At 45.0% G+C, this 21,872-nt stretch overlaps 1 protein-coding gene across 3 annotated transcripts in view; it reads right to left on the bottom strand.

Annotated features, from left to right (window-relative positions):
• Window positions 1-11,383, bottom strand: part of SNX20 (sorting nexin 20) — a 28,661-nt gene extending 17,278 nt beyond the window's left edge. Inside the window, exons 1-2 of one of the 3 annotated variants that reach the window (XM_088471953.1) lie at window positions 11,287-11,376; window positions 1,156-1,247 (exon numbers count right to left, since the gene is read on the bottom strand). Coding sequence is in view for 1 of the 3 variants with exons in the window: in XM_088471952.1 (XP_088328078.1) it covers window positions 11,303-11,304 (2 nt within the window). In the remaining 2 variants the exon portion in view is untranslated. Of the gene's footprint in view, window positions 1-1,155; window positions 1,248-11,286 lie in introns of all 3 variants that reach the window. The other 2 variants (XM_088471952.1, XM_088471954.1) reach the window with 2 other exon arrangements.
• Between the last annotated feature and the right edge of the window lie 10,489 nt (window positions 11,384-21,872).

The following is a 21,872-nucleotide window of genomic DNA, read 5'->3' as shown; positions in this document are numbered from 1 at the left end:
AGCAATAATAAAAACTACATTTATTGACATCATCAATGCAAGAGATAGGTGTAACATCATGCGCGCGGGCAGTAAGTGAGAGAGGTGCTTTGGGCCCACGTTCACTTGAATAGGATGGGCTACATAGCAGTCTGTGCACGGGTCACACAGTGACATTGGTGTCAGTGGTGGGTGAGGCACTGCTGCCACAAGACTGTATAGCGCTGCTGGTCATTCCCACGCCAGGGCCTTTATGCAAACCAATACAACTAGAACACCTCAAATAAAAAAATGTTGCCAGAAGTAATTTCATTGTGGTCGATGCCGCGGGCAACTGCTAGTTATCAATGTAGTTAGCATATTACAGCATTTATAATAATATGCCACCAAAGAATCATCCCCTTAGATAATTCTGGAAGCAGGATCATGACACAACTTGCTTAATTCTTCTGCAAGGAAATCTGTCTATAGGTGCGTACACACGGTATGATCAGTCAGCGATAACGATATCGCTGACTGATCGTCCTACACCTTTCCGGTGTGCTGGATGATCGTTATCGTTCATCCAGCACACCGCCAACCCACCAACGACAGGCCAGGTCATTCATATTGTGTATTTTTATCGTACCGTGTGTACGTACCATATGGGCTAGATTCACTAAAGCCTCTGATACAGACAAATGTGGCAACCAATCAGCTTATGTCTATAATTTTCTAGGATGCAATAGAGAATTGATAGCTAGAAGCTGATTGGTTGCTATAGGCAATTCCAACACTTTTCGTTCAAACGGACAGGCACGCCTGCGTTTCTCCAACCAGTCCCCCATCACCACCCCCAAACTCTGACTACCCCAAACGCTCACCACTCCCAAATGCTCACTCTGCGATGGCTTACCGTGCTCTGCGTGAAAGCAGTGTAGCTGTCATGCATGTGCCCTGCGATGCACACACATGCGCAGTACACAACAATCGGCCGACTACGTATGCTGTTACAGTTGTGATCCATAATGAATCAGGCTCTCTGCCTATATCCATCTTCTGCCCTCCCAGTAGAGTTTGTTTTGCAACCCAATAGCACCTTCCCAAGCATTGAATACAGTGGTATCTGTTTCACAGACCAGTTATCATCAGGATATACTACCAACTAATAATGAGCATTTAACAGTGAGTACTCACTTAAAGCTTATTAGCTGGACTCCAAGTGGATATATTTTCCATTTTTGGTCAAATATTTTTTAAGTGGCCAAAATATTCTTTTCCGAGATTAACTATTTTTTAGAAAGAAAAGAAAAGAAAAAGACAATTCGAAGCATATATTGCTGTAAAGAATAATAAGATTCTGTACTTACCACTATACTGTATTTACGTACAGATTTTTTTATTTTTATCTTCTAATGTGTTGCATGCACGTGTGTTTTTATCTAATTAAACTTGATACAATTTTCTTAGCCCTGTTGTCATTTTATCAGTTGGTACTTAGCGCTGCTACACAATATGTTTAAGTCACCTATAGGTTTTATTATTCACACTTCACTTACTAAACTAAATAAAATAACGACACAGGCAAACTTAAACATTTATTAATTACAATTTACTCTTCTAACCCATATAAAATAATGACATGGACAACTGAATAAGTTTGCAAAAAGGGAGGTCTCAACCAAAGTTATTAATCAAATTGAATTAGTGATTGAATTAATGATTAACCAATTAACAATGGTGGCAAAAGGCAGTGCACCCCAGTCACAGCTCCAGGAATAAATTATTGAATAACAGCTTGGGGCGGAATTCCCCCCCTTGCGCATAACTGCCTTGGGTAGAACCAGTTCCCCCTACATGGCCCAGTACTGGTCCTTCCATGAGATGGTGACCTGGTCCCCCCTTTAAGGTAGTGACCGACTCACCATTACTATAGGGGAAACGCTAGTTAAGCCCTGTTGTGCAAAATTTTAGCTGCCGAGGAGCACAGCCTTCCGCCACGTATGGGTCAAAGACCAAGTACCGCCACCAGAAGCTAACCAAACCTCTCCGACTAACTAAATGAGGTAAGAGCCATGGCAAATAATTCCAAACCTTTGCCTGTCAAATGCACACCATCCGGCAAGTAAAAATCCACCTCCTGAAAGCGAATGCTGGGATGCTTGATAACACACCCACCAATGCTCACAACAAACCTGGAAACCGCTGCATTAAGCTACCTTCTGACCCTATCCAAAGCATGCCCTCCTTGCTCACCCCTCCAAAACCTACGTGGTATCATCTCTGACCAAACCAACAATACTTGTGGCCAGCGATCTGTAATTACCTGAAAATCCTTCCTGGTAGCATTTATCAACTCAATGCCCTTACAAGTTCCCAGGTAATTTCCCCCTAAGTGGACTACTAAACAATCTGGGGCACCCCACTGTTCCTCAGACTGCCACAGCAAGTCCAACAAACCACTCCAACGCATACCTCTCACTCCAATCCATCGAGCATCAAAAGATGCCTGAGCAGCCAAAATGTGCCTACTGGACCAAATAACATAAGAATGACCAATAAACCACACCCAACAAGATTCCCCAAGAACAACTGTAAGAAAAAATATCTAAACATTAGTATGTGTAAGCAGAAAATAATGTAACTGGCCAAGGAAGAGGTAACAAGCTGTTTGGGTCACCCAAATGAAGCTGAAAAACACAAAAACCTCCTATATATCTACTTAATTATGAGGAAAAAATTTAAAAGCACTTCACTTCCCCTCGTTATACGGCAGGAAGCTTAAGGCGTTGGGTTTCCCAAAAAGCAACTCGCAGGGAGCACTAAGCGCTATGTAACTCCTCTCCCCTAATGTATCCCTTATAAGTAGAAGATCGCCAAAGACCTAATCATTTTATATCCTCAATAGAAGATCCAGATGCAGCTGAACATGTCGCTGCCCCTAAAAGAATGTGTCCCATAATGCTCTAACGGCAAATTCAGCGCAACCAAACATTTTTGAAAACCGCTAGTAAATTAAAACCGAGATAAAGGGGACAAGTTGTCATGCACCAACCACTGCACACCTCCTTTTGGACGTTGTAACAAGAAACTCCTAGCTAAGGTCACTGGACAGATGCTACGATCCTGATGTGAAGCGACAGAGATCCAGCCACCTTTCCCCAATTGATCAGTTTTTGACTTTTGAATTTTAACCAAAACCAGATCAGACTGTACTATGACATTGGCGGCGAGAAGCCCGGAATCAGCCGAACCCTTACTAGATGCTGTCAGCTCACCCACCCTGAACACAATGAACAATGACAAAGAAACAGCTAAACTAAATAAAACAGCCTCATATGGCCACAAAGCAATACCTGACACCGCCACGACTAAATGTCTTAGTAATTTGATATCTATTGGCCTGCACGAATCACCAGCCTGTACTTGTTCCCTTGCCCAGCCCTTCATAGCTTTACCAAGGATGAATATTTGGTCGGATCGCTGAATCCTAAAATTTTCGGAAGGCTCTCAACCATCCCGGGAGAGTAGGCAAGTATGATTATAACCCTGCCTCCCTCTGTAAAAGAATATGATGAGGCAGCGCGGTGCATACGCATGCACAATGGCAAACAATTGCTCAATCTGCGAGAAAATTGCATTAGCGTCCATCTCTGAATCAGGCCCATTGTCACAAAGGTCCCCAGCAGGCTAACAACTGTAATTGTCTAGAGCCCGGGTTCAGTGGCTGGGAAGCAATTCAGATGGACAATAGTAGAACCAATAATTACCAGTGGCACCCCGATTTGGCAGAGTTGAGCAGATAACTACAATAGGGTTCAGGCAGAGGCAAAGTAGAGAATAAGTCAGTGTCGGCATATGAGTTGAGGATGGCAGAAAGCAGCAGTAAACAGCAGCAACTAAATCACTGGCAGAAGCACAATAACATACTTCCCAACATTTCAGTTGTAGGATCCGGAACATATAGCGTGTGCCTGAAAAGGGGCAGAGCTTTTCTGTATGTGGGCGTGGACTCTCTGAAATGGGGAGGAACCTCTCTGAAACAGGGTGGAGCCTCGCGGCACCCTCATTCACGTGGGGCGAACAGTGATGCTGGGCTGCCCCCAGGTTTCCCCTCCACTGTGAATAGATGCAGTGACAGGGCCTGGTTTTTATTGGAAGACAGGAAGCAGAGGTTGAACATGATTGCAATTCAGATAAGCAGTCTCAAACAGTGAAAAGAGTTGATAAGTTATCCATAGCAAACCAATCAGCTTCAAAATAGCATTTATCAAGTGCATTCTATAAAATGACAGGTAGAAGCTGAATGGTTCATATGGGCAATTTCTCCACTGTTTTCATTGCTTGATACATTAACATGTCTTTCGGATGATTCAGGGGATGGCTTATTGGCATACTTGTGAAACATACTGGCCTACCCTCCCAGAACAGCCAGGAGGCTGTTGCTCCCAGCTGCCCAGGAAAGATAGCAAATCTCCCAGAGGCTGGAGCCATGCGGCCGCACAAAGTGAAGTGGGTAGTACAGGCAGCCGATTATGAAATTCGCATTGAATTGGGTCATTGTGGCTCTGCCCGCTACACAATGCCAGTAATCGCGGCATTGTATAGTGAGGGGCAAGGCTACAATGATGCGATCATGTCATCACGCCACCAGATCCACCCACGTCCGCTGCGCCCAGCCTCTCGCATTGCCGACTCCAGGAGAGGGCAGCCAAAGGGTTGGCAAGTATGAGGTGAAATTCTCTAGTCAATCTAGTAGCATGAATATTTTTTGCAGGCTCTGTGTGCTCAAGGTTCCATGCTTGAGCACAGGTGTCTTAATTGCTACCTCAGTCAATTTGGTTTAAGTTTAACCATCTGTGCTCAAGCATGGATATCCTTAAAAACTGGATTGTTATGGTCCCTTTAAGACCGGGATGGGAACCACTGCCTGAGACTATAAACTAAACTTAAAAATGTCCAAAAATGTAATAATATTCCAATCTTATTCTTTTAATTAGATATCGTACAGACAAGCTTTGTGCATAACACCTACTTTTGACTTAATTGTATTTTATATTTACAGTAAAACAAATTGACAACAGAAAAGTGTCTGTTGCTGGCTTATAGTGGCTTATTCTTGTGCTTTGTTCTGGAAGCAAGCATTTGGAAACCCCCAGCTAGAAATTCTTTATTTTCCCCAGGTTCCATTTACAGTATAACCAGTACTATTTTTGTAGAAAAATGGGTTCAGGAATGCCTGGGGGGAAGGAGAACTATTAATGCATGCAACAATGGTCCATTCAGTGGGCGTGTTATGGGAGTATAATGGACATGTCAATGCAAGCAGCTGCTTTCATAGACACATCCGCAGGCATAGGAGGATATGGTCATGTCAATCTATCATATAAGTATATATAACTATACAAATACAGAAATATATGAAAGAAAACTGCTGTAAATTCACATACACATCCACAGAAAACCAGAATCCATACGAAATATATAGGGAAAGCCACATCAAGCTACAACAATACATATATAAGAAAAGCAGGATCCATATTAATATTGAAAAAGCCAGATCCACATAAAATACATTGAAAAAGCCAGATCCACATAAATACATTGAAAAACAGAACCACATAAAATACATAGACTAAGCCAGAACCACATACAATCCATTGAAAAAGCCTGATCCACATATACAACATTGAAAAAGCCAGATCCACCTAAAATACATTGAAAAAGCCAGATCCACATGAAATAAGTATTATGGTGATACAAGTACCATCATAACACATGTGCAGTTCATATGGGGAAGCCTTCACTGGCAAAAACTGGAAAGTCTTACTGCCATCACAGGGTTTTCACTAGTGATAGCAATGTTAGAGCGAAAAATCATTAAAATCAGAAGATTGTACTTCCATTTCCAGGTATAACTCCATCACTTTCAGCAGAAGAGGAGGATGGTAAGGGATGAAGAAGGGAAAAGTGGAAGATGAAAGGGGGTGGCGGGAAGAGGAAATGTGGTTTATGAAGGGCACAGGGGAAAGGTGGGTGTTGGGGGCACAGGGGAGAGGTGGGTGTTGGGGGCACAGGGGAAAGGTATGTGGTGGGGGAATATATAGACTGCCAGTGATGTCTGGATATGGCAGGGCAGGGAGAGCTGCAACTAGAGGGGATGCAGGGCAGGGAGGGCTTGACTTGGAGGCACAGTGTAGGAAGGGCTAGACTACACAGGGCAGGGAAGGCTGGATCAAGGAAGAATGCAGGGCAGGGAAAGCTGGACCTGGGGGCACAGGAATGGGATTTCTAGACTAAGGGGAAGTTAAGGCCAAGAGGGCTGGACCTGGGGGCACAGGAAAAGGAGCACTAGACTAAGGGGAAGTGCAGGACAGGGAGGGTTGGGCCTAATGAGAGCACTTGGTTGGCTAGACATGGTGCGGGTGGCACAGGGCAGGGAAGGCTGAACATTAAATGGGGGCATAGGGCAGGGAAGGGTGGGGGGGCATAGGGCAGGGAAGGGTGGGGGGGGGCACAGGGCAGGAAATGCTGGACCTGGTTGGGGGAGGGAACGCTGGACTAGGGAGGCACATGGCAGGGAACGGTGACCTTTCATGAGGGGATTGGCACCAGGCCTCAAGCTAGTTGCATAATGCAGACCAGCAGCTATCCAGACATCAAGACAGTGATGACATTTAGAATTTGGTGCGGGCGCGAGCCAATCGCACCTCACCAGAATTCCGTTCCTGATTATGTAATTTTTCCACCTCAAAAATAGCCCTGTTTATAACCCACTAGAGCAATGTTTCCCAACTCCGTCCTCAGGGACCCCTGACAGTGCATGTTTTACAGATCTCCCTAGTGGGTGCACAGATTTATTCTTTACTGCCAGACACATTTTAAAAGATCCACAGGAGGAGCTAATTATTTAACTTGTGGTAGTGAGGAGTAGGGCTGCCATGAGAGATTGTGGGGCCCGGGATTGACAAAATAGATAGGGCCTCTTCCCTTGGGTGATGGTGGGGGCAGTTTGTTAGAGATGGGCATTGCTGTGAATAATGTGGGTGGAGCTACAGCAGAGGTGGGACATCAATTGGTGCGTAAACCAGGATGTGAGTGTGAGAGCAGGATGAAAGTGTGAGAGTGGGGTGAAAGTGTGAGAGCAGGGTGAAAGTGTGTGAGCTGGGAGAAGGTGGGAGAGCAGGGAGAGGGTGTGAGAGCAGGGTGATGGTTATGGTGTGAGAGCAGGGAGAAGGTGGTAGGCAAGGGAGATGGTGTAAGAGCAGGGTGATGGTGTGAGAGCAGGGATAAGTTGGGAGAGCAGGAAGAGGGTGTGAGAGCAGGGTGATGGTGTGAGAGCAGGGAGAAGGTGGGAGGCAAAGGAGAGGGTGTGAGAGCAGGGTGATGGTGTGAGAGCAGGGATAAGTTGGGAGCACAGGTAGAGTGTCTGACAGCACGTAGAGGGTGTGAGAGCAGGAGTCTCTGTACCTGGTCTGTCTCCACCACAGCAATATCTAGATGGGAGGTGGAACCCCCCGCAGCCTCTCCTGCTCCTGCAGTCTGAGCACTTCTTCCTCACCATTGCACAGCTTTGCTTGTAGGTAGCTTCACTCCCGCCACTGCTGATTCTCACTCCTTCCTCAGCTGCTCTTTTCTCAGACGGGCACTCCTCGCTGACTGGTGGTTGCCGGACTGCGGCTCCTGCTCCAGGCAAGCCACTGCCACTCACACTCACCGCGGACAGAGAGAGGGGCCCGGTTGGCAGTGGCATTTTGAATTTGGTGGCCAATCGGAGATGCGAACCCAGTAGCAAATCAGGAGCCGCTGATGTGGCCGCCTGTCAGTGAGATCCGATTGGCTTGTGGCCGGCGCCACTTTCAAAATGCCACAGATGCTTATTCACTCAGCTGCCACCCAGGCCCTCTTTCTGTCTGGACTCTAGTCCCAGCAATCCCCCCGTGATGGTGGCCCTGGTGAGGAGCAGGTGCATAACACTCAGTTCTAGAGATGGCTACTGAGTGAGTGTCTCAACACAATGACTCAAATCATTCAGATGTTCAAATGATTCGAGTCACTCAACGATTGGTGTGTCGAGACACCCACCTCTCTAGCCTCTCTGTCGGTGGCCGCCCCCTACACTGCTGATCCGACCTGATCATACTTCTGCACTGAGTCGGATCAGCAGTGTAGGGGGCGGAGCTGTGAGCGACTCACTTTGAGTCGCGCTGCTACTGCCAGGGTTCAGGGGTGTGCACTGACTCAGGAGAGTCAGTGCAGAAGCTTGATCTGCACTGCTGGGCTGCGAGGGGCGGAGCTGTCAGTGACTCACTCAGAGTCGCCAGCACCCCTATTTCCTACAGATCTAAAGAGCCGTGTGGTTCAACTCAGTACGCTGAATCGCTCTGCCCAACCCTACTCAGTTGACCTACTGCATACCATTTTGGAAACAGGACCTTGAGCTGCTCTGGAGTCCCCCACTCTGCTCTTCTGCATAGGGAACAGCTCAAGTGTATTTAAGTCCATTTAGGTCTTTCAGTTCTGGAATTGAACCCTCAAACACATTTCACTGCACATGTGCTGGCCCTTAAATGTTCAGAAGAGGGGTGAGGAGGATCTCAGTAGTGGACTGACAAGCATGGCTGGCCCCTCTCACCTCCCACACAGGCTGTAATGCCGTTACATTTACATTCCATTGATCTAGTTTAAAACTTACCTTCTTGTAAAAAACACATCAGGTTTATATAGAATATCATGAATATACAGAATATCAAGGTACACCTTTATTTTGAACTGTGATGGAACTGTAAATACTCATTTTCTAATTCAAATGTTTCTTGTTTTGTTTTTTAAACTAATGATATACCATGGGGCAGATTAAATTACAGATGTGTCCTCATATATCTTTTCTGCAGTCACGCCAAACATCCTCGGCTAGCGACAGGTGTCTTTTTTGTATATTTTTTTGCTGAAAATGTGTCTTAGATACAATGCGATGTGACTAGGACCAGCAGACTGTGCTGTTTAATTTGATATGTGACACTTTACTGTATATCTGTGAGCAACTGAGTCTGTATATGAAGCATTTATCGTGGAAAAAATGCAGCCGATACATCATAGCATTTCTTATATAGATTCAGAGACTCAGCCGCACACAGATATACAAGTGTGGCATATCATATTAATCAGCACAGTCTCCAGGTGCGTCTTAGTACATCGTATATTGTGCATTGTGGCTAAGACACATTTTCAGCAACAAAAGACGCTAAACAGATTCCCGGCACTAGCAAAGTCACAAAGGCCCTGGTAGCTCACTCGTGCCAGGTATTTCACACCATGTGGTGTATTGAGGCTAGATATAGGAGGACACATCTGTAGCCACAGGGCCTCAGGAGCTGTGAGCAAAATATCAGCATTAAAAATGCACCCTGAGGTTCCTCTACGGGGCAACCCATAAACTCTGGGCACTTAATCTGGAATCTATGGGTTAACATGCGATTGCTGAGCGGTTTATCATGCAAGGATTTAACTGCCTAATAATAAAATAAACGTGAGCTTTAGCCGCAAGGTAAACACTGCTGCTAATTAAATCTGCCTCCATACTGTAAGTCTGATTTAGAGTTGAATGTATGTTTGCATTGTAAAAAGGTATACTTTTTAGCTATCTATCCTTTTTTAGTTCACATGATCCTTCTCTTGTTGATGTTTCTGAAACATTGCCATTGACTGCAGTATGCAAATAAAAGAGTAATCAAATTCAGTAGCACTGGATTATTATGCCCTCCTATTGGCAGTGGCGTAACAAAGGCCCCGGCAGACCACGCAGTGGCTTGGGGGCGTGAGGGAAGGGTGTTGATTTGGAGTTGCACTGTCATACTGGCAGTCAGCCGCCAGCAGCACCTATTGATACTATAGACACAGCACTGTCTTCTAAAGTGGCATTCGTCACGAGCCTATCGAAGCTTGCGGACCGGCAACCAATCAGCAGCGGCTGCCGGTCAGCAAGCTCCGATTGGCTTGCAACCAAGCCAGAATGACCATGGCGCTGTGTCTCTAGTTTCAAGGGTTGCTGCTACTGCGACAGTGCCAGTGTGACTCCAAATCAACACCCTCGACATTCCAATCCTCACGGGAGGGAGGGTAAGAAGACACTTGAGGGTGAGAGAGTGAGGGTAAGAGGCTGGTGGAGGGTGAGGGGCCTAATGTATAAAAAGGGCATTACTTTGTGACATAAAGTGTTATAATGGGCATTACTTTGTGACATAAAGTGTTATAATGGGCATTACTGTGTGGCATAATGTGCTATAAGGGGTATTATTGTGGCATAATATGTTATAAAGGGCATTACTGTGTGGCATAATGTGTTATTAGGGGCATTATTGTAAAATGCAATGGAATATGCTGCGCTGTATAAGAAACTGTTAATAAATAAATAAATTATTGTGTGGCATAATGTGTAAGGGGCATTACTGTGTGGTATAAGTTGTTATAAGAGACATTACTGTGTGGTTTAATGTGTTGTAAGGGGTATTATAGTGTGCCATAATGTGTTGTAAGGGGCATTACGGTGTGGCACAATATGTAATGAGCTGCATTACTTAGTGTGGCATAATGTGTAAGGGGCATTACTGTATCATGAAAACCATACACCTTTTTTGGGAGTGCATGTGCTGGAGTCGCACGCAGAGAAAACTTCTTTGGATTTTTATAGGGGGGCGCAGGTGGTCGCTAGAAACCTTTTTGACAGGAGGGAGCAAAATTTATAGTTATGCCACTGCCTATTGTGTCCACCCATAGTCCCTATAGACAGTAAACTCACATGAGAAGGGCCGTCTTCTTGTCTTTTCTACATAATGATGCTAATTGCATATTGTAATTCTGTATGTATGTTATATTGCATACTTGTCTGCATTAATATGTACTTATGTAACGCGTTGTCAGTTTTATCCACCTTGCGTAGCTATATGAAACCTTTGTGGCACCTTATAAATAAAATAAAATATCTGTTATACCAGGCAAGATGGCCCCTGATGCAGCAGGTAGCTCTCTTGCATAAAAGAATAGAGTCACAAACAAAAACACATTAGTGAGTTTGGTAATAAATTAAGAAAAATCTCACAAACATATTTATTATTAAATAATGTTTACACTTAAACTACAAACAGCATGAAACACACATAAAATAAGCTACCAAAAGACCTTGCACTATGCTGAATGGTTTAGCTACAGTACACAACTTTCACTGTGCTTAGGGGTTTATGAAATCAAAGAAATAGAAAGGGAAAGACTACCTGTTAAAAGGCCCAACCTACAGTATATGATTCTGTATTATGTTCATAGAATACTAACCTTTTGCTGGGCTTACATCAGATTTCAGAGAGAATGTTAATTTTACCTCCGGCACAAGGCAGCTTACTCGGAATGTATGCAAACGGCAAACCTGTTTCTGTGCAAAAACAAGGAAGTGTTGGTTTGTGTTTCCTTTTATTTACATAAGGGTGGTTACAAAGCAGTTACAGTTCTCTAAGTTCCAGAGATTGTTCTGCTTAGATAAAGCATAAGTGGTAGACAGAGTCCAGTAGGGTATCTAGTTTAATGGACACAATACTGAAGAAGAAACATTTTAAGTGATAACAAATCTATTTTTTTACTCTAAATACAAACAAACATGTTCAGGGACATTGCTACAATTTACTGTTCTGAGAAAGGGCTTTAAACTGGGTACACACTAAACGACATGTGTACCCAGCGATATGACCGGCGACAACCCCCCCTGCCGACATATCGGTTGGCCGGTACACACTAGACGATCTGGTGCCCAACCGCCAGATATGTCAGCCCCTGCTGCATCCCGCTGCATGGGGTAATCAGCCTGCATGTAGTGCCAACCTGACAATGCGGCTGATGATCCCACGGGAGCGCATACCGCACGACATAGAAGGTACACACTTAACGATTTTAACAATTTGTCGTTCCAATCCATCGACAAATCGTTTGAGAAAATAGCTAAGTGTGTATGCACCTTTAGAGTTGGACACATTTAGGTAGTAATCAAGCAAAGATGAATACAATAAAAATAGCATTTATGTGTGTTTTGATTATGTTATGGATCACAAGATATTAGGCAGCAGGTAACCCCTTATGTTTATTAAGTGTATTTTTTTAAATTATCTGCATGGTGACTTACGATTGATCCTTGAGATGTAATTTCCATCTGCAAGGTTAATTATTTGTGAGAGAAGATGCCACAAGTAAATATGTGTATTTACTGAGTCACATTTCAATTTTATTGTTTTTCTCCTTTGACCTGCTTGGAGATATAGGGTCAGAAGATGTAGCGAGCTGCTCAGATCAGGGAATAGAGAACGTTTTATTGGAAGGTCATACAGTGTGACAGACGCAGCAGCAGCTGGCAGCAGCAAACTCAACTCAGCAGAATCTGCAGGGAGAGCGCCTCTCCAGCCTGGCGTCTCCCTGCAGTGCAGGATCTGCTGGGTGGGTTGTGCCGGCCCTGACCACACACCTAAATGTATCACAAATTGCTTGGTCAACACAAGCAATATATTAGTAACTCTGAAATACATGTTACATCTGACCTGGCTGGGAGATCTATTATGATATTAGGCAAATTACTCCAGTTCATCCCAACTCTGATTTTGACCCAAACATCAGCAGAATACTTTTAAACTCTGTTACCAAAAATAACATAAGATGCTCAGGGTCAGGGTCTTAAGCAGAGGCATCACTAGGGTTGATGTCACCCAGCGCTGTAACTCATGGTGTCACCCCAACACCACCAATAAAAAGAAATCAAATACAGGGGTGGATTTTTATGGGGGGGTTACACACACACACAAATAAATATGTAATATATATATATTGTGACAGGGTCAGCATAATTCCACATGAAGTGAATGTGGAGTATCTTAGGTTTCACACAGCAAAGGCAGTAGGATTGAAGGGTCCAGTTCAGGTGTTGCCTCAATCAGAGTCTGTAAAGGCAGCTGATTACAGACACCTGTGTGAGGCTGGTAAAAGAGCTGCAGAGACACGGGGAAACTGATCCTGATGGAGAAATAGTCGCCCAGGTTATAGGCCCGGGGGTGACTAGTGTTAGGGATACTGGACCTGCGATTCCACTAAAAGAACTGTATTGCTGTTTGGAAGTTTCTGTGTACCAGCCTGTAACATCTTGCCTGTGAAAACTGCACTGTCCTATATACCTGCTTGTGGTGAGGAAATAATGGATTTTACCTGGTCTATTTGATTCTTGTCACAATATATAAACACAAAGTGCTAAAAGTGGTCCTAGAGATGTCGTAGTGCCCCCCCTGTCCTTGCCCCACCCTGCAGAGTATAAATATATAAATTTGCGCCCTCCCTTTTATCAATAAAGGGACAGCGCGCACTGTAAAAGGGGTGTGGTCTCAAAAGAAAGGGACGTGGTTACACAATAGTATCCACAATTCAAATTATGACACACAGTCGCACAAGCTTATTCTCATTACACCGCACATGGGCTTCATTTAGTACGGATCATTTTTGCGATTGCAGCAGTCTAACTGCAAAAATATGGTAATGATTGCAATCAAAAAGGCCGTCACATCCTCACATAACGATGTCCACTTTACTTTATACACATCCGTAATACTTAGCAAGTCTGCAAAACAATTGGTAGCATCGAGTGCAATCGGAGCCTCATGCACACTTGCACAATGTCTGACCTTACTCAGGAATTGCTAACATCATCGCACGCTGTGAAAGACTAAGCTGCGTATGGCATCGCAGTGGCTAATTTATGCACACCCCTGTAATGGCGTTTAAACGTACTGGCACGCCTGTGTTTCGCCGACCACCTCCCCGTCACCACCCCCAAATGCTCACTTCCTTTCAATCACTCTGCGATGGGTCTGCGTAGTCACTGCAATCGCAGTCACAATCGCAGTGGAGTCTTGGCGCACGCACACTGCGATGCATGCATAGAATGCAACAATCGGGCAATTGCGTGCATAATTACAGTTGCAATGGTAATGAATCAGGCCTATAGTCCCATTACACCATGTAGTAGTGTCCCTTATTCATGTTATAACACACAGTAATGCCCCTTATACACCTTGTCCACAGTAGTGCCCCTTATAAACAATGCCATTCATGTCAATGTATGGAAAACATGATCTTTGGCAGTGTATTCCTGGGCACACATGCATGTCAGTATATATGGATGGCAGTCGATTCCCTGGTATTTGTCAGTATATGCAGGGCTTTTGAGAGCCCAGCTGGGCCCAGGTAACTAAATAAATCACTCTACGCGGTGCTGTGCACTGGGGAGGGGGGTGCTGTAAGCCCCCAGCCCGGCGCTAAGCAGGGGGGACGCGATTAGTGTGATCGCCCCCCCCCCCCCACAGCCACAGGAGACTGCTCCGGCTGCTGCAGCAGCTGCAAGCAGTCTCACACTGCAGCCCAGTACAAGCTGTGTGCTGAGCTGCTGTGAGGGAGGGGGGGGATGCAACGCCAGACCCGGGCCCCGCTGGGCCCCTGTAGAAAGCCCGGGTCCGTGTAAACTGTAGCCACCTCCCCCCCTCTCGGCGCACATGAGTATATGGAGGGCACAGATGAAGTGTATGGAAGGCAGATTATTCCTGGGCACACACTAGTGTATGAAAGGACATGTGTTCCCATGCAAACATGAAGTATGTTGGTAGCAGCATGTTCCTAGGAACAATTCAAGCTATGAGGCACCATGTTCTTGGGGCACATTTGTCAGTATATTTGGGGCAGCATTTTACCGGGTTCATGCCAGTATATGGGGGCCAATGTGTTACTGGGGCACACTTCAGTGTATGGGGCAGCGTGTTCCCGGGCACACGTTAGTGTATGTGAGGCAACCTATTTCCAGGGCACAAGTCAGTGTGTTCCCTCAGTGCCAGCAGCATATTCAGTCAATGTAGAATATAATGAGTGTGTGTGCAGTGATAGATCTGCGGCCGCTACTCCCATGTGACCTGAAATAGCTTCAGCTCCATCCTGCAACCTCACCTAAGTCAAGTGTGGCATGGAGTGGAACTCTCTTAGTAGGTGCAGCGTAGAGCTCCTTCAGAGTGATAGCCGCAGCTGCCAGTTTTGAGGCCAGGAAAGGTGGGCAGATGAAGGCGGAACTGGTTCCGACTCCAAATAGAACTGATGGAATGCAGTTCCGCCCCGTTCCGGCCCACTTTAACCCCTGACACATGCATATAGGGGATGTAGTTAGCAGACCGGCGGACAGGATGCCGCCAGTCTAAATCCCGATGGTGCAACCCTGACACGGGATTTAAGATAGGCATCAAAATACCAACGCCCATCTTAATCCCAAAGCCGGAATCTACACAGACGCCATCCAGAACAAGGTAAGCCGGGACGTCTTAGCTGTTAGCCGCGGGGGGGGGGGGGGGAGGAGGTGTTAGGTTTAGGCAGCATAGCGGGGTTAGGGATAGGTTTATTTGCTGGGGAGGTTAGGGTTAGGCACCTCTCAGAGAGAGGCAAGGCCCCACTGGTGGGAGACTTAGGTTTAGGCACTAACAGGGAGGGTTAGGGTGTGGGGTGGGGAGGGTTAGGGTTAAGCTACAAGAAGGGAGGGTTAGGGGGAGAAGGGGGGGTTAGTATACTTACCCAACTCCTGTTGGGATGCCGCTTTCGGCAGGACCGGTGCTACCACTAGGCACCTTTAGGCAGCTGCCTAGAGAGCCAGCACCTGGAGGGCATCACTAAGGCTGCCTAATAAAACAATAAAGGATGTCTTTCAAAGAGAGACACATCTCATGAGACTAGGCAAGAATGACACACATATTCATGTCACACATGCCTTACACACACACACACACACATATATCTTGGCATGCAGCACCGAGCGACAGTTCTACCCAGCCTTGCCAAATTTCAGCTCAGTACCTCCAACAGCTTTTGAGGTGTAGCCCCCTTAAACACCATGCGCCCCCCCTCCAGAATTCTCTATCGAGATTTCCTTTGTTTTAGATGCAGACTTAATGTATATATATATATATATATGTATACACAAATATGTCACACATATAGTACAAACAAACCTATCTGATGGAGGCAGGGCCTGGCAGGCTGGCACCACCATATAATTAGGTCCCTCCCCTTCATGAACAAATGCTGCAATTCGCGTGTCTATTGGGAAGTTTGGGGGCCAAATGACACGGTTATTATAGAAATGCATCATAATGGCTCCACCTCCTCCATATTGACCCGTGAATTGTGGCAATTTGACTTGAGGGAGGCAGGGTTTAAGAATATGGTGTTGCCCTGCACTCCAGTCTGTCTTTGCGGGCATGAGTGTGCAGCTTTTGGGGTCATCCCCTTGTAGTGTGACACAACTGGTGCGGCCCGTACCCCACTAGTGACTCTACTGGTCTTAAGTGAAGAAGTTATTGTGGTCTTGTCCTGAGCAACTCACCACAAAATCAGTAGAAGGAAAGTATTCTGGTTTGATAGTATTCTATCCAGGTTAGGGTTACGGAGATAATTCATATATACAATTGAAAGAGGTATATATTTTCATTCATCTATTTACAGCAAAATGCCATTTATGAGGTAAATGTTAAATATACTGTAGGGATAGATGTGATGTGATGTAAATATGTGGAAATGTATGTACCCTGTGCATGTTAGATATCTATGAGGTCAGTGGACTTTAGTGCTTCATGCTGCAGATATACATTTCACAGACATTGGTGATAGTTGCAGAAGGGGGCGGAGTAATATAGATGGGAGTGAATTGGTTCCTGTCAGGAAAATAGGATCCGGTGAGAGGGAGGACATATAACAGCTGTTAGCAGCAGTTGAGAGGCAGTCTCCTGATCCCTCCCTCCAGTGCCTGCCCTCCTGTGACCCGGGCAGCCAGTGAGCAGCTATGAGCTGCCGGGCGCAGGGGGGCAGAGCCGGAGAGGGAGCCCAGCCGGAGCTGGGGAAGAAGGTGGGACAGTGGCACCCACCCTGTCTTGCCGATGATGCCAGAGAGGCGGCGTCACGGAAGGTGGACCCGCACCGATCTGGGTGATCCCTGGTGAGAGGAGGCGGCTGGCTCAGACAGCAGGCCAATGGTCGCAGTGGGACTGCCGGCGTCATGGAGCAGGCGCCGGCTACAGTTGGCCAGGAGGTGGCTGTCGGGAGTCCCCCTGTGATGAAAGTCTGAGAGGCGGGTCCTGGGCAGGCAAATCAGCCTGAATTCAGGCTGACTGCAGAGGCTGAAGCAAGCAGCAGCTCCCACTACAAAGGACAGCCCAGAGGCTGTATCTTTATACCGCAGGGGTGTGAGTACAAATACAAGCACCACACTCACAATAATCACCAGCTGCCCTTCAAACATTACTCTAAGGCTTAATTTCTGCCTAATCATATAACCGACTTACTAGCAAGCTGAGGCAGCAAAGAGGAGGGACCAAAAGGGATAGATAACTCAATATCTATAAGAGACTGGGACTTAGGAAAACAGCTATTCACTCAGGGAATACAGGAAGAATTCGCAGCCTGAGGCAGATATAAGTCAGGGGGAGTTGGTGTATGCATCTACTGTACTATCTAAAATAGTGCCAGTTACACTTATAATCCACAGCACACAGCACCAAACTCGGGTTTTTGCATTGGCAGGACTGCTTTATAAATAGAATTATTTTGGAGTATGAATAGTTATGTTCATTGTGACTGTGATGGAATAACCCCACAGGACTATATTTGTTGATATTGCAAGGCTTATATACTTACCAAGGTACCAGCATAAGCACATTATATGGACTTAGATATATTGTGGAGGGGAGTCCAGTTATACTAATCTATGGCATGACAAAGTCTATAATACGACCAAGGAAAAGTGAAGGCTTGCTAGAGGAAAAGCCCCATAAGGATAATTAACAAAGACAATATCTACACTTCAGAAACTGAACCGGGACTATAAACTCTGGATTGGAACTATTTATAAATATAGGCCCTCATTCAGAGCCGTTCGCTATTTGCGGTCGCTCGTTTAAAAACAAGGGGTGGCTATTCAAATGATCCGTACGCACATTGCAGTCTGTTCACACCTCTAAGTCTGAACGAACGAGCAAAACATACGCTCGTTTATTTGTTAAAAACGCCCCCTGGCCGCTCGCATCCTACGTCATGTCCGCTATTTATTAGATTAATCGAGTACATCGACAAGGGTATGAACTGCTCGCTATTCTTGTGGTTGGTGTTTGCTACCACAAATTTGCGAGCAGTTCTGGCTCTAAAATAACCCAGTGACGTGATCAATGACGCTGCTGTTTTAAATATACACACCCATAAAACGCCCGTTTTGACCTTTAAGCACGCCTGCGTTCGGATCTCCACTCCCCATTTTCAAGCACCTTCCCCTGTTACCACCCACATACGCCTCATTCTGTCACTCAAAATAGCAGGCACTCGCTATATAGCGTACAAACGATTTTCGGCCGCACTGACTGGTTCGCGCATGCGTACTAAAAAGCGTACGCATGCGCAGATGTGCAAACATCGCTCGGAACGAGCGTACTGCCGCTAACGAGCGGCTCTGAATGAGGGCCATAGTCTCCTAACTAATGTTATAACATTGTTTAAGTTTAAGGGTTTTGTATATTAAGCAATGTATTGATGTAATACATGGAGTTGTGTTTATCCTCTGTATATTAACAGCAGTTTATGTGCAAAGTACAAGTGAAGATCCTTTACTTATATTCCTTATAAAAGTAACTTTAATGTTTTTTAACTACTGTGTGTTTACTTACCTGGAGTGATTACGGTGGGAGATCCATTACTGCAGAATCTGTGGAAGGAGAATACATTGGTGGTAAATGTGAAGTGAAATGATACAGTATTGTATGTGATTACACATTATCTATACACCACACTATATATTCTATCACTGGGTTTTCCCAGGTGAGCCCTTTTGACATTCAAAATAATTAACCTGGGTGGAGGCACTGACAATGGGGACGTACACCACCAATAGAGGGTAAGGGTGGGTACATTAGGAGTAACAAAGGTGGTAGTAACCTGGTGACCCTTTAGTGGTAAAAAGGGGGGTTACATGAAGTTCAACCTATTGCTCAAATTGCATAGCTTATACATCATCTACTAAGTCCCAGCACCCCAATCCAATACACCTGGAAGCTTAACGTCTCCCTTGGATCTTAGGCATCAAAACACGATTAACTGACTACTTTGAACTCAGTTTAATACAGGAGACTTTGGGGGAAATTTAATAGCCTGCGTGATGCAGTGAGTCTTCCAGATGTTTTAAAGTGGCAACAGTTTGAAAACCGAAACCAAACTGAATTTGACATTTAAATTTTGCCACTTTAAAACATCTGGGGGTAGATGTACTAAGCCGTGGAGAAAGATGAAGTGATAAAGCTCCTAACTGTCATTTTTCAAACACATCCTGTATGGTAGCATTTAGGAGCGGATTTGTTGGTACTTTATCTCTCTCCACTGCTTAGTACATTCCCCCCCCCTCCCGGTATGCTCGCCACAATTGCCCAGAAAGCCACAATACATACTTGCCTACTCTCCCAATTTTTTGGATAACCCCTCACACCACCAGAAGAGTAGATGCTATTCCCGCATCCCACCCACTTCCTAGTGAAGTGGGCAGAATGCGGAGAATTTTTCCTAGAGATCGCCGTCCACGAGTTGAGGGTGAATACTAACGAAGCGATTCTGAGAATAGTGACATTTGGACTTGCCCCTTATTTAAATATGCAGAATTAGCAGCAGGGGCATTGCGGAGCATCACTCTGAAGACTGCGGAAGGGTAAGTATAAACCAAATATGGGTGCAAGACTTGGGGGCCCGTGTGCACCGCACACCCTGTACCCATTATAAATACGCCCCTGATTAGCTGCATTTTACCATGAGGAGATGGGGCCTAATCTGGTCCCACCCACCTGCATCTCCTCTCTGGGCTTCTCCCGGAGAGGAAAATGAAAAAGTAGGTAAGTATACCAAAATATGGGATAAAAACTTAAGTTTACCAAATAAACTAAACAAATACAAACAATTCATAGAAAACTTAGAGGGACAGGTCAATTGCTAACAACACATGAGCTAGGACTATAAATTATTTGGATGCATTACTTATGAAAAGTCAGAACAAGATTTTGTTAGGAAAACCTGGCAACATTTTATAGTGGTTGCCAAAAAAAATAATGCAACAAAGCTGACACTCAATTGGCAGTGAAACTAAGAAATAATCATATAAGAAGTGTAGTCAATTTATATCAAAAGATAAAAAAAGGGGAACCTTGTGTGGCATAACCTGAATGGGGTCTGTTTGGCATAACATAAATGGGCTCTGTGTGGGGGTAAATGTATGTGTTTTTTTTCCCTCTGGGAGAAACACTTTTAAGATCTTGCTATGTGGCCCATAAAGTTATAGTTACACCCTTACATGCAAACACAGGGTCTCTGGATTGAATATGAATTTGCATGAGTCATCAAGTTTGCTCAAACTTTAAGGTTAAAATTATACTTTTGTAGCTTTCAAACAGGTTTTTGTCAGACTGCCAATTATAATTATATACCTCTTTTCCACTGCCTAAAATCCCAGTTAATTGCCATGTTTACCCAAGACGTGGCTCAGTGGAAATGGCTCCAAGGAAATAAACCTGGGTCCACTGATCCAGGATTTCTTACCGGGTATCAAGCAGGTTTTTTAGTGGGTAAAACCGAGTAACACTGCAGTGGAAATAGCTCTTACCCGTGTTTTTTGACCCAGGCAATTCCAAAAGCCGCTGATTGGTCTTTCCAGGGCGCTGGCTGCTGATGTAATCACCCAGAGACCAGAAGAGATGCATCAACACTGGAAGAGGCTGTTTAGAGAGGGCCTGGAAGGAGAGCTGAGCATTTGGCACACAGGTCAAGAGAGAAAGGAGAGGGCTTGAAAGGGGAGCTGAGCACTGGGCACACACAGGTCTGTAGAGCCATTGGAGAGCTGGGTGCTGGTCACACAGGTCTGGAGAGAGAAGGCGCAGGGCACAGGTCTGGAGAGGGTTTAGAGAGGTTTGGCAGCATGTGGTCTGATGAGGACATCCGGGAGCTCCTAAGCATCAGCAGTGAGGAGATCATGCGTCAAATTACGGGCACTGTAAGGGATGTCACTGTGTATCATAACTAGAGATGTGCGCCGACCCCGTCTTTTGGTTTGGGATCTTGATCTCCCCTGGTTTTGAATCTGGATTGGTTTTACCAAAACCTCACCTCCATGTTTTGTTTGCATGTTTTGGTTTTGGATCTGGATTTTTTCTTAAAAAATAAAAAAACAGCAAAAATCACATAAAATGGGCCTTTTTTGGTACTACAGTATGAATAACCTCAATAACATTTATTTCCACTCGTTTCCAGTCAATTTTGACCACCTCACAGCTCACAATATTGATTTTTTCATCTAGTTATAGGGCCACAAGGTTGCATCCAGCTTGCTGGCTCTAAACTGATTGATATAATTATTAATAGAGTTGAAGACTGTGCAAAGATGATGGTTGGGATACCCTTGAGGATTGAAGAATTGATAGTTGATAGTTGGTGCTGCCCTGGCTGTAAAATTGATAATAAATTAATTAAAAAAATATTCATTGGTGCAGCCCATGGCTGTAAAATTGATAATAAATTAATTTAAAAACAAATCATTGGTTCCTAAACCAACCAAAATATTCATTTAAAATGTCAGGCAGCAATGCCCCAACCAGAACAAAATGGAATGGAAAAAGGTGCAAGATGGAATAGTCCTTGGACCCTTCCACCCACCCTTATGTTTTATACGAAACAGGATCGTTTAACACACCAATTATTTCAGTGACAAGAACTGCCAATTGTGGCTGAAATGATTGGTTTGTTTCGACCCACATAAAACAAGCTGCCAATGTGATATGGACATGGAA

Source organism: Taudactylus pleione, unplaced genomic scaffold, assembly GCF_031769625.1.
Source record: "Taudactylus pleione unplaced genomic scaffold, aTauple2 ptg000117l, whole genome shotgun sequence".
NCBI classification, from domain to species: Eukaryota; Metazoa; Chordata; class Amphibia; order Anura; family Myobatrachidae; genus Taudactylus; species Taudactylus pleione.
Note: the sequence above shows the minus strand (reverse complement) of the source record. Positions and strands in the feature narration are given on the sequence as shown.